The sequence below is a fragment of the Phyllobates terribilis genome, unplaced genomic scaffold (genome assembly GCF_046119375.1).
Source record: "Phyllobates terribilis strain yellow unplaced genomic scaffold, ASM4611937v1 Scaffold_7__3_contigs__length_470593459, whole genome shotgun sequence".
NCBI classification, from domain to species: domain Eukaryota; kingdom Metazoa; phylum Chordata; class Amphibia; order Anura; family Dendrobatidae; genus Phyllobates; species Phyllobates terribilis.
Genome location: NW_027362767.1, coordinates 69,655,306 through 69,671,494, shown reverse-complemented (window position 1 = coordinate 69,671,494; position 16,189 = coordinate 69,655,306). Strand labels below are relative to the sequence as shown.

General features: G+C 40.2%; 1 protein-coding gene across 1 annotated transcript; it reads left to right on the top strand.

Moving 5' to 3' along the window:
• Positions 1-12,309: 12,309 nt before the first annotated feature.
• Positions 12,310-15,493, top strand: SIX6 (SIX homeobox 6). The gene is made up of 2 exons (XM_073637515.1): positions 12,310-13,113; positions 14,845-15,493. Exons 1-2 carry the CDS (start codon positions 12,542-12,544, stop codon positions 15,005-15,007), a joined length of 735 nt encoding a protein of 244 aa, XP_073493616.1. The 5' UTR covers positions 12,310-12,541; the 3' UTR covers positions 15,008-15,493.
• Positions 15,494-16,189: the final 696 nt, after the last annotated feature.

Genomic DNA, 16,189 nt, shown 5'->3' with positions numbered 1-16,189 from the left:
TTTCTTTAGATACTTATAGAATTTATATTGTCCTTTCATGTTGTTGTTTAGTTGTATTTTCCCGCTCAGTCATTCTCTTTAGTTTACTTGATTGACCCCTAATCTGATAAGTTTCTGGCATGTTTTGTAGTATTTTCCTCAGCGCTCATTATCCCACGTATTGATGCTTCCATTAGCGCACACTATTAAAATATATTTATTCTGCTTGATAAAAAAAAAATTAAAAGCGTGTGCGGCATAATGAAAGTTAAATACATGAGGATTAAAGGTGCCTTTTTGGAATTTTAAAAGCACAGACCAGATTTTTTTTTTATTAAAACATTCACTCTCTGCATTAAAAGCATTTACCATTTACAAGGAAAAGGGGCAAGTATTAAATCATTTAATGTTCACCCTGTATTGAGTTAGGGAATGCATTAAGGGTAGTATTGGCAACGCTTAGGGGAAGTCAGGGCTGTTTTTAAGCAAGAGAAAAAGATGTCAGGTGTACAGTGTGGCACCCCAGGGGTCTGGTTTCCACAGTAACAGCAATGTTATGTCTGAGAGCAGGTGGGAGGTCTCTTGGTCAGGAATCCTATGCATGCCACACCTCCTGCCCAGTTCTGGGAGGGGAAGAACTTCCCCTATATAAACCTAGGGCTGAGGCAGGGTTAGTGAGTAGAGAAGAAGTAGAGACAGAGAAGAGAAGCAGATCTAGGAAAAGAACATCAGGAGCTCTGTGGGAGCAGTGCTATAAGGAGTCAGGGCTGGCAGCTGCAGAGCTCGCCCTGACTGAGAAGCTATCACCGGACCCGGAGTCCGAGGCTGTGGGGACTAATCTTTACCCAGCAGCAGAAACCGCCCGGCAGGGGATTTCAGGTCCTCTGGCCAAGAAACCCGAAGGCACGGTCACACGCGTGGGACCAGCACCGCCGTCGTGGAGCGGAAGCTACTAGAAGGCCCCGAGTCACCGGCCATACGGGTGAGCACCACACGGTACACTCAGGGACGTGGGCTACTTATACCCGCCTCTAGCAAGGTAGCCAGAAGAGTACAGTCAGTTTGGGAGGCCTACAACTCCGCCTGGCCAGGGGAGGTCCCATCTGCTCAAGGACTGACCAGGCCCCGATCGCTAGCCAGTACTCCGGGAGGGTCTATCTTTATCACCAGTAAAGACCCTGAATTACACCGCATCGTCTCTGAGTGATTCCTGCTACCCCCATCATCCACGTCGGCTGCCCTGAGGCCATACCCCTCCCGTTGGGGGTGATACTATCACGCTGCACAATCCTACCACCGGCCTCAGCGGTCTGCCCTGCAGCGGCAGCTCCTTCGCTGCATTCAACGGGTGGCGTAGTCGTCCAACATCTACCGCTAATACATCGCCGCTCAGTTTGACTCCCTGGGCACGGACCGGGTCACCGCCACGAGACTACAACCCTCAACAGATCCGGCTCCGAGTAAGCTCCCGTGCGCGTGATGCCGCGCGACGAAGGCCCAGGGGTGCGTCAACTTTTGGCGTAGTCGGCAGGATCTCGTGCCCGCAACCACCGGGTACTGCGTGCCTGAAAAAGACTGTTCAAACTTACCTGTGGTGAAGATTCCCGCCATCCGGCGCCATCTTCCGCTTCCTTCCCGCCATCGGTGGAGGTTTCCCGCCGTTGGACGCCATCTTGAAGATGCCGCGCGGGAAGAAGAGGGGCGTGGACTCCGAAAGCGCGCGAGAACTGAAGCCCCGCCTCACGTCCGGATGTTGCGTAAGGTCCTGGAAGGAGCCCAGCAGACGCCGACGTCACAGGAGCGCGACGGAAGGTCCTCAACCCTGACGATCCACTGCGGAGCCGCGGCCTACGGAAGAGGATCATCGCAAGGTAGGCCACGGTCCACTAGGGGGGAGAAAGATGTCGGATACGGAGGAGAGCTTCACCGCTTCAACCCCCGCCAGCGCCACCGCTGTTGCGGTCATGCCTTTCACCATGCCCTATATCCCGGGGGCAGCCTGGCTACCCCAGTACTCAGGGGAGTCACATACCCTGCATGACTTTAGAGAAAAGCTGGATAGCCTCTTCCAGGTGTACCCCCTCACAGAGGAGCAAAAAGTGAGCATCCTGGTGGCCCAATTAACCGGGGCAGCCCAAAGGGAGGTAAAGTCCTGGCCACCTGGGAGGAGGACTGTCGCAGAGATACTAACCCAGCTAACCGAGGAGGAGCTGCAGTACTACCAATACGAGGAAAGCCAAGAGGACCCGGACGGGTCTGAGGACTACTCTCAGGAGGGAGCACAAAGAGGACATAGCTACTGAAGGGAAGTAGCGTGAATAAAGAGCTGTAAATAGTTACCCGTAAGGGTACAAGGACTGCTGCTAATTAAAATATGGTCCCCGTTGGGATTAGTGAATTGTTCCCCATGTGCCCCTATCTTAAACCAGGCTGAGGACTGTGAGCAGCCATTCCTTATCCCCACTGGCCGAGGACTGAGAGCGGCCATATCCTGTAAATAATTATGTGTTTCTAGTAATTTATGGGAGTCTTTGGTGGATTTACCGGGAATCCTTTGTACATGGTTGGAGCGTAACCCAGGAATGGACTAAAGACTGTTAAGGACTCGGGGCAGGACAGACCCCTACCTGGTTACGTCTCCCTGTTTTGGTGAAATGGACACCTTGCTTTTCTTCAAAACTGCACCCAGTTGCGGACACGCCGTAACCATCTTTATGTGTTTTTCTTATTGTATTATTATTGTTTATACCTTGTTATGTTTTTCTAAAAATATGTTTAGTCCCGGAGTACTAAATTTCACTAGGGGGGAATGTGGCACCCCAGGGGTCTGGTTTCCACAGTAACAGCAATGTTATGTCTGAGAGCAGGTGGGAGGTCTCTTGGTCAGGAATCCTATGCATGCCACACCTCCTGCCCAGTTCTGGGAGGGGAAGAACTTCCCCTATATAAACCTAGGGCTGAGGCAGGGTTAGTGAGTAGAGAAGAAGTAGAGACAGAGAAGAGAAGCAGATCTAGGAAAAGAACATCAGGAGCTCTGTGGGAGCAGTGCTATAAGGAGTCAGGGCTGGCAGCTGCAGAGCTCGCCCTGACTGAGAAGCTATCACCGGACCCGGAGTCCGAGGCTGTGGGGACTAATCTTTACCCAGCAGCAGAAACCGCCCGGCAGGGGATTTCAGGTCCTCTGGCCAAGAAACCCGAAGGCACGGTCGCACGCGTGGGACCAGCACCGCCGTCGTGGAGCGGAAGCTACTAGAAGGCCCCGCGTCACCGGCCATACGGGTGAGCACCACACGGTACACTCAGGGACGTGGGCTACTTATACCCGTCTCTAGCAAGGTAGCCAGAAGAGTACAGTCAGTTTGGGAGGCCTACAACTCCGCCTGGCCAGGGGAGGTCCCATCTGCTCAAGGACTGACCAGGCCCCGATCGCTAGCCAGTACTCCGGGATGGTCTATCTTTATCACCAGTAAAGACCCTGAATTACACCGCATCGTCTCTGAGTGATTCCTGCTACCCCCATCATCCACGTCGGCTGCCCTGAGGCCATACCCCTCCCGTTGGGGGTGATACTATCACGCTGCACAATCCTACCACCGGCCTCAGCGGTCTGCCCTGCAGCGGCAGCTCCTTCGCTGCATTCAACGGGTGGCGTAGTCGTCCAACATCTACCGCTAATACATCGCCGCTCAGTTTGACTCCCTGGGCACGGACCGGGTCACCGCCACGAGACTACAACCCTCAACAGATCCGGCTCCGAGTAAGCTCCCGTGCGCGCGATGCCGCGCGACGAAGGCCCAGGGGTGCGTCATACAGCAAACAAACAAAAAAAGTCAAAATTGTCTGGCTATTCAGACTAATAATGATCAAGGATTTGTTCTTCGATTCTGCAGACAATATCATAATGAAGATTATAATAGGGCCTGCATATTTATTTAATGATGTGATCAACTCACACTGACTGATTACTTTTTTATAGGGGCAATGAATATAAAGGGAATTTAGATCTCGCTAATTCTCATAACAAAGCGTGCGGATAGAAACACGCACCACATAATTATCATACTACCCGGAATAGAATAAACACTGGACTATTGGTTGTTGTATTTTTCCCTTGGGCTGGGTTTTCTGGTTGTATGTTAGTCCAAGGAGTAGCTAGGGCTTCAGCAAAAGGGTGGCAAAACACATCTGAGTGAGCACTAACCTAGGTAACCGAGTTTGCAAAAGCGGAAGCACGCTGTGATTATAGTGCGCACCTCAGCAGATGACTGAATAAAAACCACTATACAAAGACCACTGCCATACAAGAGACCATACAGTGGTAGGTACCAGTCCTTCAGACTGTATGAGAGATTACAATATATTTATATGTATAGTGGCTTACAACTGATATTATTTCTGATGAGGTCCTTCATTTTTCCCGTCTTTTACATCTGGCCGAGACCGACATGACGACTTCTTCCAGTTACGAAGGGAAGGAAAAAAGGGTAATCAGCTCACCTTCCAGAGAGGACAATTCAGTGTGAAAACCACTTGTATTCACATAGGAACCTTGGTAGACCTTGTTTGGTCGGGGTGTGGTGCAGGGAGTGTAGGAACAAACCAGGCTGGTATCCAGAGCAGAAATTGAAGAAGGCTCCATGAGTAGATGCGGGCGAATCGGAGGAAGTTCGGGTTCTGGTACCTGACCCGAACTTTTGAGAAAGTTTGGTTCGGGTACCAGAACAGTACCAGAACTTCCACCAGAACCCCAACCCCATTGAAAACAATGGATACCCTAACTGCTAAGAAAAGAAAATAATCTCTCTCTCTCCTTACCCCGAACACTGCACTGGACTTCAGGAGAAAGTCCGCATTTGGCGTTCAGGCCCGAACAGTGACTATCCGGTACGAACGCCAAGCATTTCTGTTCAGGTTCGCTCACCTCTATCCATGAGGACTGGGCTCCAGCAACAATAAGAAAATGTTAAAACATAACTTTTACTGTACAATTAAAAGCATGGTGAGAAAAAGCCAAAAAAAAGATTAAGGATCCATAAGCTTACAGGTTTCGGTTTAGCAGGTATGAATAAGGGTTACTAACCCGAAACACTTAAGCTTATGGATATTTAATCTTTTTTTTTTTACTTTTTCTCACCATGTTTTTTACTAGTACAGTAAAAGTTATGTTTTAACATGTTCTCATTGGTACTGGAGCCCAGCCCTCATGGACCCTTCTCTTCCAGCTACGACTCGTCTGCAGAGATTACAACAAAGACACATCTGACTTCTCACATTTACAACACCGTCCCCATCTATTCACAACCTGCACAAACTCTTCATCCTGCTGCCAACACCCCAATGCTGAGCCTGCTTCTGGCCCATATTTTACTGTTACTGCATCTGCTGTGCGGAAACAGTGCTCCTCTGACTGCCCCACATAGCAATAATGCCCACCACTGTGCACTTCTATATGGGAAAATCACCTCCTAGAAAATATCAATGTCACCTGTGAATACTCTACAAAGTAACAGCGCCCTCTTTTTGCCCCCCAAAAAGTAATATTGTTCCAGTAATAGTTATAATAAACTAAATGTTCCTATAAGTATTAATGCACCTTAAGAGCTCACTTCACAATATTGTTCCCGGAGTGCCCCTAATGAATAATAATTCCCCCTGAATGTCCTCTTAACAATTAATTATAACCCAAGTGACCCCATGAGTAATAATGCCCTTTCAATATCCCACTAAATGTGATAATGCTCCCTAAGCCCTCATTTTATGATTGTGTAGTCTAATTTTGCACTAAGAATATGACAGTATTGATAAACATGTCCCATTGTTTTCTAGAGGAGATTATGGTGCCTTTACTTTCTTAATCCATGTCCCGTCATACAAGGCCTTGTTGTGTGATTGAGCCTAAATTAGCTGCCGAAGAACAAGCAAAACGCTTGTTTGTTGGCTGAAATGATCTTTTGGTTTGTACTAAGAATCATCTTTTTCAGCAGCATATCGTCATGTGTAAACAGGACACGTGCTGCCGAGAACATTGGCATCCTATGTGCCACTGAACATTATTAAACAGACTATTAAATGACCGCCAATCAGTAGCTAATCGGCGATTGTTTAGTTCTGACTTTTCGGACCCTTATTCACCCTATTCTCCAGTCACTATCATGTACTGTATATGCCATTTGTAAAGGAAGGGTCTTTTGAGCTGTAAACTAAATGAGCCCTTGCCTACCCTATTTTATAAAAACATCTTCAAGATGGAGGTGACATTTTAAGACTACAGAGTAGACAGAACAACATCACCTAAAGGAATCAAGCAATAAGGTTACTAAATCTATAATATCCCCATGTAATAATATATGAAACACAAACAAGTTATAATGCTTCAGCCATCTTTATTTTGCAAAAAATGTTAAAAAAAAAAACCATGTCATTAAATAATATATCAGACAGTGCAGCAGGCAGAACAAGACGTAATAGTACATTAATCAATATCCACAGTAAAGACATTATGGGAGCTAATTAGTCCTAAACTTCATAAAGTACACTATGTCTACTCTGCAAATGTCCAAAAATCAGAGCAATAATTATCCACCATATTGTTAAACTGAATCTATGTCCAGCTCCCCAATGCATGTTTAGCACAAGCTTTGTCAGGTATGCTTTTCTGGACACCATATAGAGATAAAGTGGTTAAGGGAAATTCTGTAGGCACCAAGTTTAAATATTCCTACTGTAGATCTGAAAAGTCTCAGTTTTCATTGCTGCCTCAGTGTCCACACACGATTGCTTTCATGCTTGGATTTCTAAAGGTGGTCTGGCATGGGCCATCGTTTCACCTGACTGACAGAACTCTTTCTTGTATCTACATGGGGTTATGGTGGAAGCAAGTATTTGGATTTCTGTAAACCCATGTAGATGATTGGTACAGTTGGAGACATTTCTTCATAACATAAATGTAGTCTTTAGGGTATGCTCACACAGAGGTTTTTTTACAAGGATTTTGGAGCAAATTTTGCTTAAAAAAATGATTCAAATACTCTTTGATTAACCTTTCTATTGATTTCAATGGTAAGATGCAACACTAGTGTACATGATGCTCTTTTATTTCCATGTTTTTTTTTATCCATCGTGGACCAAAAACAACAACAAATAGTTAATTCTTTAGATATATCTGTCTGTAAAAATGCTCCAATTTTTGGCCACAGAATTTACAGCAAAAACTGCCCAAAAAAAAAACAATATGAAAAAAAAAAGCACCAAAAACTTCTTCAGGTATCCACAGCAGATTTTCAGAAAAATCCTTGTAAAAAAAATCTCTTAGTGAACATATTCTAACACCAAGCACTGCATTAACCAGTTATTAACCAATCAAATTACAATATAGAAGCTCAGCTATGTGTGTAATAACAAGTTTGTTGACTGTTTCCAACAACATCCAGCTGAAATGTGAATAGAGCTCTGGGATACAACACAGATTGCAATGTATGATAATTACAATATAAGTCATTTAATGTATATTTGCAAAGTCACTCTAATTTCTACATATATAAACTGGTCATCAGAGGTGCACTTTAGTGCTGTAACACCACAGGGCTGATGCTATTCTTATTCATTTTACATGAACAATACAATCTGAAAATAATGTAAGTATCTCAATAGTAACATGCAACGATTGTAAGCATTCATGAAAGCATGGGAACATCAGTAGCTTCCATTTTCTCCTATAGAAAGTCACACCAGAAATCTGTTCTACAAGCTGTGATAGATAGATAGATAGATAGATAGATAGATAGATAGATAGATAGATAGATAGATAGATAGATAGATAGATAGATGATTGATAGATAGATAGATATGGGATGGATTGATAGAAATATAGATAGATATGGGATGGATGTGCCCCCATCCATCGTTCCTACAGTTCTTATCCCTATTCCCTATTGTACACTTGCTTTGGAACAACTAATGTGTATTTGATGCCAATAAAGAATTTGGATAGATAGATAGAAAGAAAGATAGATAGACAAGTTTTATGCACTGCTGCATACATCCCATGTACTACAGTATATAATAAATAGAATATACAGACTGCTGCCATATACTATACATAGTCTCTATACCAGTGTATTCACATAGCTGTCCTAAAACAATATAAAAGGAAACAATAGGCCTGGCTTTTGCATGTATAGTCGAGTGCTGCTGCATTCAGAACTCTGCTGACTTCAGAGCTGAAATCTTCCAGCATTGATTGTTCTCTCAATGTCTGCAGAGAGCCCCCAAAAAGCACGATTTTCAAATGCCAAATGTGAACAAGTTTTTGACAAATGTATCACCTTGTAATAGTGTTTTTCTCTACAAAATGCCAAGTGTCCTCTAATTCAGTTCACATATCTTTCTACATGAAGTGATAGTGCCAACTCATCTGTGTGTAATCCTCAGGTGCTGACATCAGAATGTGATGATTATACAAATATTATTTTTACTTGCATATCAATGGAAAATGTCTTTTAAAGTCCAGTAATAATGCGTTCAGTGAGCCATAGCTGCAACGTGTTTATGCCTTCTTACTAAGGACCAGTTTTGTAGGACAGAAAAGTAGAGAAATTTTAGGCATTCCCTTCCATGTCTTGCTTAAGGTATGCCACGTGATTAAATTAATAAATAAATATAAATTTGGGAAAAAAGTGCACTCTCCATTGTGATATTGTTTGTTTATAAAATAATTAACTGTATGCTTTTTATAGGCAATAAATGCATTTATGCCTCTTTGGAATTGCTCAGAGGTTTTACGTAGATTGGCTTGTATACCCAGGTTCATATTGTTTTTTATTATTATATACATGGCGGTATCTTATTTGGACTATAAAAATGCCACATTGGTGTTATTTTAGGTGCTGATTATATCTATGGTAATTAGTTCAAATAGCTACCAAAATGTACATTTTCATTTTGCACTTATTTAGCCATAAGAATGTGCAGATTATTGCTGAGAGATAAAAACATATATAACTAATTTATTTGTTTTTTTTATTATTATTATTTCCACTAATTTAGAAAAGTACATAAAAATTGGATTTTTCTTTAATAAACCTTTAAGATAGTATGAGACTATTCAGATTGGTTGTCAGCATTGCCTATGTGCAGACTACAGAAAACATCTTAGATAAATAACAAAAAAAAAGGCTAATTTATAGTCAAATGGAAATTTCTATATGCAATGCACAATGATATAAAGATTTGTCTGTGCCCTGAGGTTCTAAGTGTGAAATTAACCTTCTTAGCTATATTGGGATGTAAAAGGAAAGTTCGGCTGGATATTTGTAATTTGTAAACCTAATATAAATAGTAATTAGTCTGACCTAGCGTTTCAGCAACCTTCCATAGAAACTGGACAAGTGAACCTTTGCCAATCCAGTATTGTGTCCTGCCCTACATTTAGCATCCACACATACAGCAGAAATGTCACTGAATCCCTGGCACAGCAGTTTAGCAAAACCAGACAACCTGTGGCCATTGAATGGAATTGCAGTCTTGAACTTTGCACTACGATAAACCTGATTGTTAATGTCTCAACTCCTGAAATCCAATGTTATTTTCATTGAGATGCAAAAAAATATATATATTTTTTTAGATCTTGGGCTGAACATATTTGTTCCAGACATAAACTGTAAAACTCGACCCCAGTGTATAGGAAAACAATCTGACCACGCTAAATATATTCATGGCATAAGTAACATTTTTCTCGCTCTTTTGTAATTACTTATCTCTGGTTAAACGGATAACCTAAACATCCAATCCTAAATTTATACAATAGAAATAGTATTTTTTTTTGCATTAAAGAGAGGGATCCTTTCTTAAAGCAATGTTATCACTAGATTTAGTGGCAAATAAAAGGGAATACGGTGAATCCTGAGCTCTGCTGACCGTCTGTGTCCTGTTATGTAGATGTCAGAATTGTGCAGAATTAGCGGAGAAATAAGGACACAATGAAAGAAATCTCATTTATGCAGAAAATATATTCTCTATCACATCAGCAAATCAATCACTATCATTATGTATTATACCCTCCAACAAGCAATGTCCCGAAATGTGTAGTATTTAATCAGGTCACCTAGGAGGGCTTATAAAAAATAATGCTCCTCTGTGGCGCATGTAGTTTATTTACATACATCTATAAGAACAGCAATGTCTGAGGTCAGACATAGCAAAATAATATAGACATGCTGTGGATTCAAATATCCAAAACATCCACTAAAAATATGCAAAATTTGGATTTGGTTTAGTAGTATTGTGCTTTACTTCACCACTGATTTTTAGTGCGGATACCGCACCGGAATTCGCAACATAAACGCAAGTACATAGAAAGTCATTAGGAAGCAGTACATACACTTATCTAAGGATATGATTCAATGTGAATATTCGTCTACATAGAATTAATGTTCACACAATATACAGCAAGGCAAAAAGGAGAATTTTGTGCTTGTGAAATTGTTCTATATATATATTATATTATATATATATATATATATATATATATATATATATATATATATATATATATATATTATCCTCCCTCACAAGCCCTTTGATATATATATATATATGTATATATATATATATATATATATATATATATATATATATATATATATATATATATATATATTATTCCCCCTTCAATAACAGACATATAATAAAAGTCTACTTGCTAAAAAGGTTAAAAGGAGATCCATGATTCAATAATTAATAATAAATCCGACTGGGATCTTGTGGTTTTGCTGTCTGATTCTATGAAAATGAGCAGTATTGAAAGGCTTCTCATCCCGCCAGCTCTGAGCCTCCCATAAATGATGTAAATGGCTCGGAGGGTTTTTTTTCAAGTGAACTGCGTGGATCTGTGAAAATAATATCAGGGTTTTCCGTCAGAATGAGCTTAGCACTGTACTGAGGCGTATCCTAATCCGACCCGACACCTCCAACCATCTGCGGTATCTATCTGCCTTCTTATTTACCAAATCTTCACGAGCAAAAGACAAATTGTTCTTGATACTAAATAAAAGACGCTTGCATACCTCACTGCTTAATGCTGCTTCATCCACAGCGAAAGGGAGAAAGAGAGAGAAGGAGGGGGGTGGTTGGATGATTCTCTTCATATCTTCTGTATCAGCAATTGTTTTCAATTGTTTTATCTTTATAGAAAAAAAAAGAAAAGCCCAGTCCTAGTAGATAGAATGAAGAATATTCCTGACATAATGCATTTGAAAAAAAAAACAAAAAAAAAAACACAAGAATCCTGATGCATATCAGATGCAAATAATAATAATATAGCCTGAGATCCCTCCCTTTTCCTTTTGTAGGTCGGGATGTAGCAATGGAGAAGAGAGATGCTTCTATATTTGTTACAGCTCTTAACCATACACAAGACTTGACATAATCTTAGCAATTGCACAGGGAAGGACAACAATAAAGCATAGACTGCTCTATAGGGATACAGATGAATATGAGCATAATTAAAAATAGACCATGCAAAGAATATCCATCCTTCCTCGGCTGTGAAGCTGTAACTATACAATCTAATGCGTCACCTTCATTTTCACATGGCTGGATAATGGCCATTATTTACGCAAAAAAAATGGTTAATATTCCTTTGATTAGTCAGGCAATATAAGGAATGGGTTAAAGGGTCTGATTCCTGCCTGCTCCACTCTGTGCACGATGACCTACAAATGACTTCTCACCCTTTGTAGCTCTTCTCAGTTTTTTTTTTACTGTACATTTTTAACATGGGTCTGATAAATATTTACGCAGACACAATGTATCAGTAAGGGATATATATATCATGGACAATGGCAGATTAACCCTTACAAGCCTGTTTTGTCTATGTAGCACAGCCTTATCATGCAGAATAAGGCATATAGGATCCTATATGAAGGTGCAGCAGCAGCTCCAGTGTTTGCTTATAGCACATTGCTCTGACAGAGCATTGCATCCTCTGTCTGCGCCCTACATGGGGATTTATTACAGAGGATTTTTATCTGTACAGTCACCTTTCTAATTGGATGCCAGTTGCTTCTCTCTGATGGGAAATGCTCTAGGTGTTTTTGTCTAATCTTATCTCTATATGTATTGTGTGTGGGGGGGTCACAGAGACGGTCCAAGCAGCCAGCATGGATGTGATGTGCATTCCCTGCGCACTGGGGACAGTAGAGCGCTGGGCGCTGTCGAGCCCTGGGAGGTGCTGAAACATCTCCTTCTTCCTCGCCTTTGATTGGCAAAGGCTGACACTGATTGACAAGAAGCCATGGCAACCCAGCAGCCAATCTGCCAAGTCCAATAGAAAATCGTTTGTTGGCTCAAGGCAGCTTCTTCCCTTTAACAGCAGATCGGCTGTGATACCTAAGCTTGGCTCTTGGAGTTAGCAAGTGCATCCAAGAGATCATCGTCTCCAAGGAGGCTGCGCCTATCACCTCGTGTTGAATCCCCTCTCTTCTGTGCTGGATTCTGCTTCAAAGCATCTCGTTGTTGGCGACAACCAAACAAAAAAATATATATATAAAAAAAATCAGCATCAATGTTTCAGCTGCCTATTTTGAACTTTAGCCCCCAGCAAGTGGCTGGGGTGTGTGAGACCCTGGAGGAAAGCGGGGATATTGAGAGATTGGGTCGTTTTCTTTGGTCTTTGCCAGTGGCTCCTGCAGCTTGTGAGGCTCTTAATAAAAATGAGTCTGTGCTACGTGCCAGGGCCATCGTGGCTTTCCACACAGGCAACTTTAGAGAACTGTATCACATTTTGGAAAATCATAAATTCACCAAGGATTCACATACTAAACTGCAAGCGCTGTGGTTGGAAGCTCATTATCAGGAAGCTGAGAAACTAAGGGGGAGACCCTTAGGGCCAGTTGACAAGTACAGAGTAAGGAAGAAGTTCCCTCTTCCCAGAACTATTTGGGACGGGGAGCAGAAGACACACTGCTTTAAAGAACGAACACGACATTTGCTTAGGGAATGGTATCTACAAGACCCTTACCCAAATCCCAGCAAAAAGAGAGAACTGGCCCAGGCTACTGGACTTACCCCAACACAAGTAGGAAATTGGTTCAAAAATCGGAGGCAAAGAGACCGAGCAGCAGCAGCCAAGAACAGGTATGTACTTATCAATCGAAAACCATACATCTGTGTATTGATGACATTTGATTAGTCTAAAAATATATTATAAACTTAAATTCTAATATAAACCATACCCACCCAACTTAGCTTCTTTGGATATGTAAATTATATTTTTAAAGCATGCTTATTTTATGGTGGCCTTAGTATTGCTATATGCACCGGTATTGGTGTTGGTATTGTCAGTATTGTCATATACAGCGTGAATATATATATATATATATATATATATATATATATATATATATATATATATATATATATATATATATATTAATCATAACATTTTTGTGAAAAAAATAAATACTTTTTATAAAGATTAGCTGACACCCATATCATAATTGCATCTTTGTAGCTTTGCTTAATTGGTCGGTCTTGGCTTTACACAATGACACGTGTCTATCTATCTATCTATGTTTTACAGCAGTAATTGAGGTTTTATTTTTTTTAATACTGTTCGTACTAAGACTATTTGCATGGAAATAGACATGAGCGATAGAGATAGATAGATAGATAGATAGATAGATAGATAGATAGATAGATAGATAGATAGATCCATCGATAGATAGATAGATAGATCCATCGATCGATCGATAGATAGATTTTAGAGAAGAATTAAAGAAATAATGAAAAATTAATAAGGACAGCTAAAAGAAAGAAAGAAATAAAGTTATGATAGACCGATAGATAGATAATGATAGATTTTAAAGACAGTACGGAAAGAAAGATGAATTAGATGGATTGATGAATGGATAGATAGATGTACAGATGGATAGATAGATTTTAGAGAGATAACTAAAGAAAGAAAAATAAATAAGGAAAGCAAGAAGAAAGAAAGGAAGAAAGACAGTACAGAAGAGCAAATATAAAAAAAAAAAATAAAGGAAGAAGAAAGAAAAAAAGAAAGAAAGATAAATTAGATGGATAGATGAATGGATAGATAGATAGATAGATAGATAGATAGATAGATAGATAGATAGATAGATAGATAGATAGATAGAAAGAAGGAAAAAGTAGAATTAAACATATCAGACATACTGTCTTTGTATTTTCTGGTAATTAAAGTGTTACCTCTATGATTATGCAGTGATCTATTTAATCTTGTTAGATGTATCATATGGATGTGCAGAACACTAAGTATCCTGCTTCTGAGCCATGACAGTAGGTTAGGCTGTAGCTATATGCTTATATATGTATAATATATTTATAGCTGCACACATGGAGGCCACTGATGACTATGGAAGCACTTGATGAATGTTCTATATGCAGCACTGGTCAATGACACACACTGCACTGTCTGCTGCACCCATATGTCTGTAGGATCTCTCATGTCACTTATAGCTCTGTGCTCAGTAAACTATATTGTAGCATATTCATATAAGCTTTTTGAAAGATACAAGGCCATCTTCTGCACACAAAGCCCTCTTCTGTGTTTCCACTCTTTAGAATCAGGAGCCAGCAAAATGCTCCAGCAAATTGTCGGGGGCTTTAATTATTAATTGCTTATAAAATGCATACACACAATGCATACACAGCAAGATGAAAAAATGATTCCCTTATGAAATGGTGGGGTGCACACAGAACATTTGGTGGGTGTCATTGGCCAGCTATGGTTGTAGGGCGCACTAATCTAGTGATGTCCTATTATCACACTTTGCATCTGTTCTTTGTGGCTTATGGTGACTGTCCCTTCCTGTTTTGTTTTGTCAGACTGCAGCAGCAGGTCTTGTCCCAGGGATCTGGACGCTCATTGGGCCCAGACGAGAGAGGGGAACAGTTGGGCTCAGCCTCAAGTCCTGCAGCTAGCCTGTCCAGCAAAGCGGCCACCTCTGCCATTTCCATCACATCCAGCGACAGTGAATGTGACATCTGACCTATGGGGCATACTTAACGCAGCAAAAACCAGGAGATCAAACTCAGAACAGTGCCTGACTAAGCAGAACAGCCGTGGCCACAGGGACAACACACTGGGGCTGTCACAACACCAGGGAGTGCTGATTCTAATGTCACACTCCTCCTTACATTATTGATGATAACTCACTGTGTAGAAGACTGTAAGGCTTTATCACCTTTGTTTTGGGGACCTTGATGACGCCTTTAATGCCAAGTTGCCAAGTGTCTGAGCGCCTGCCCTTATACATCCAGTGGGTATTTCATGTTGGAAAAAAAGACGCTGTTATAATATTATTTTTTGCTTTGTTTTTATTTTTTTTATATATTATATGATGATGACTTATTTAAAGGATTGCCAATGTTAGACTTCCTTTGCTTGTCTGTATGTGCGCAGGTGACTTGTAGACGCATGTGCACCAAATCTATGGATCCAATGAAGAAGCTAAAATAAAATATGTGCTGAGAATTCTTTACTACTTTAAGAGCATTATTTCTTCAATTGTAGAAACCATTTTACTACATATGGGTTTGTTTCCTATTGACTCCCAGTGACTGGTTACTAAACGAATATGATCATAATATCAGAGGTATGAAGTAACAGGATTAGAATGGATTTTTTTTTATTTTCTGACTGTACCAATAGAAACAATTTATATATCTTTAAATTATTTTCACTTCGTAAAACTTTTCCACTATTTTTCCCCCCTTTTTTTAAATTTATTTTATTATATCCATAGAAATCATAGCAATTAACTTAAAATGGAATAGATCAGGCCTGGAATAAAAAGTAAAATAAAATAAAATGTAGCCTTATTTTAAAGATAAATACTTCCAATAATTATATTAAAATATATTAAAATACCCAAGTAGCAATTATAGAGTACAATGGAACTTGATTTTACAAATAATGACAATAATAATAATAATAATAATAATAATAATAATCTATACTACTAGAGCATTTATATTAATTTTATTTATTGTTATAATTATTATTATTATTATTATTATTATTATTATTATTATTATTATTATTATTATTATTATCATCATTGTTATTATTATTTTGACTATTCCTTAAAGTGTAAATTTATCTCAGGATGTATATATATATATATATATGTGTAAATATATATATATATTTTTACATTTATATGTATAT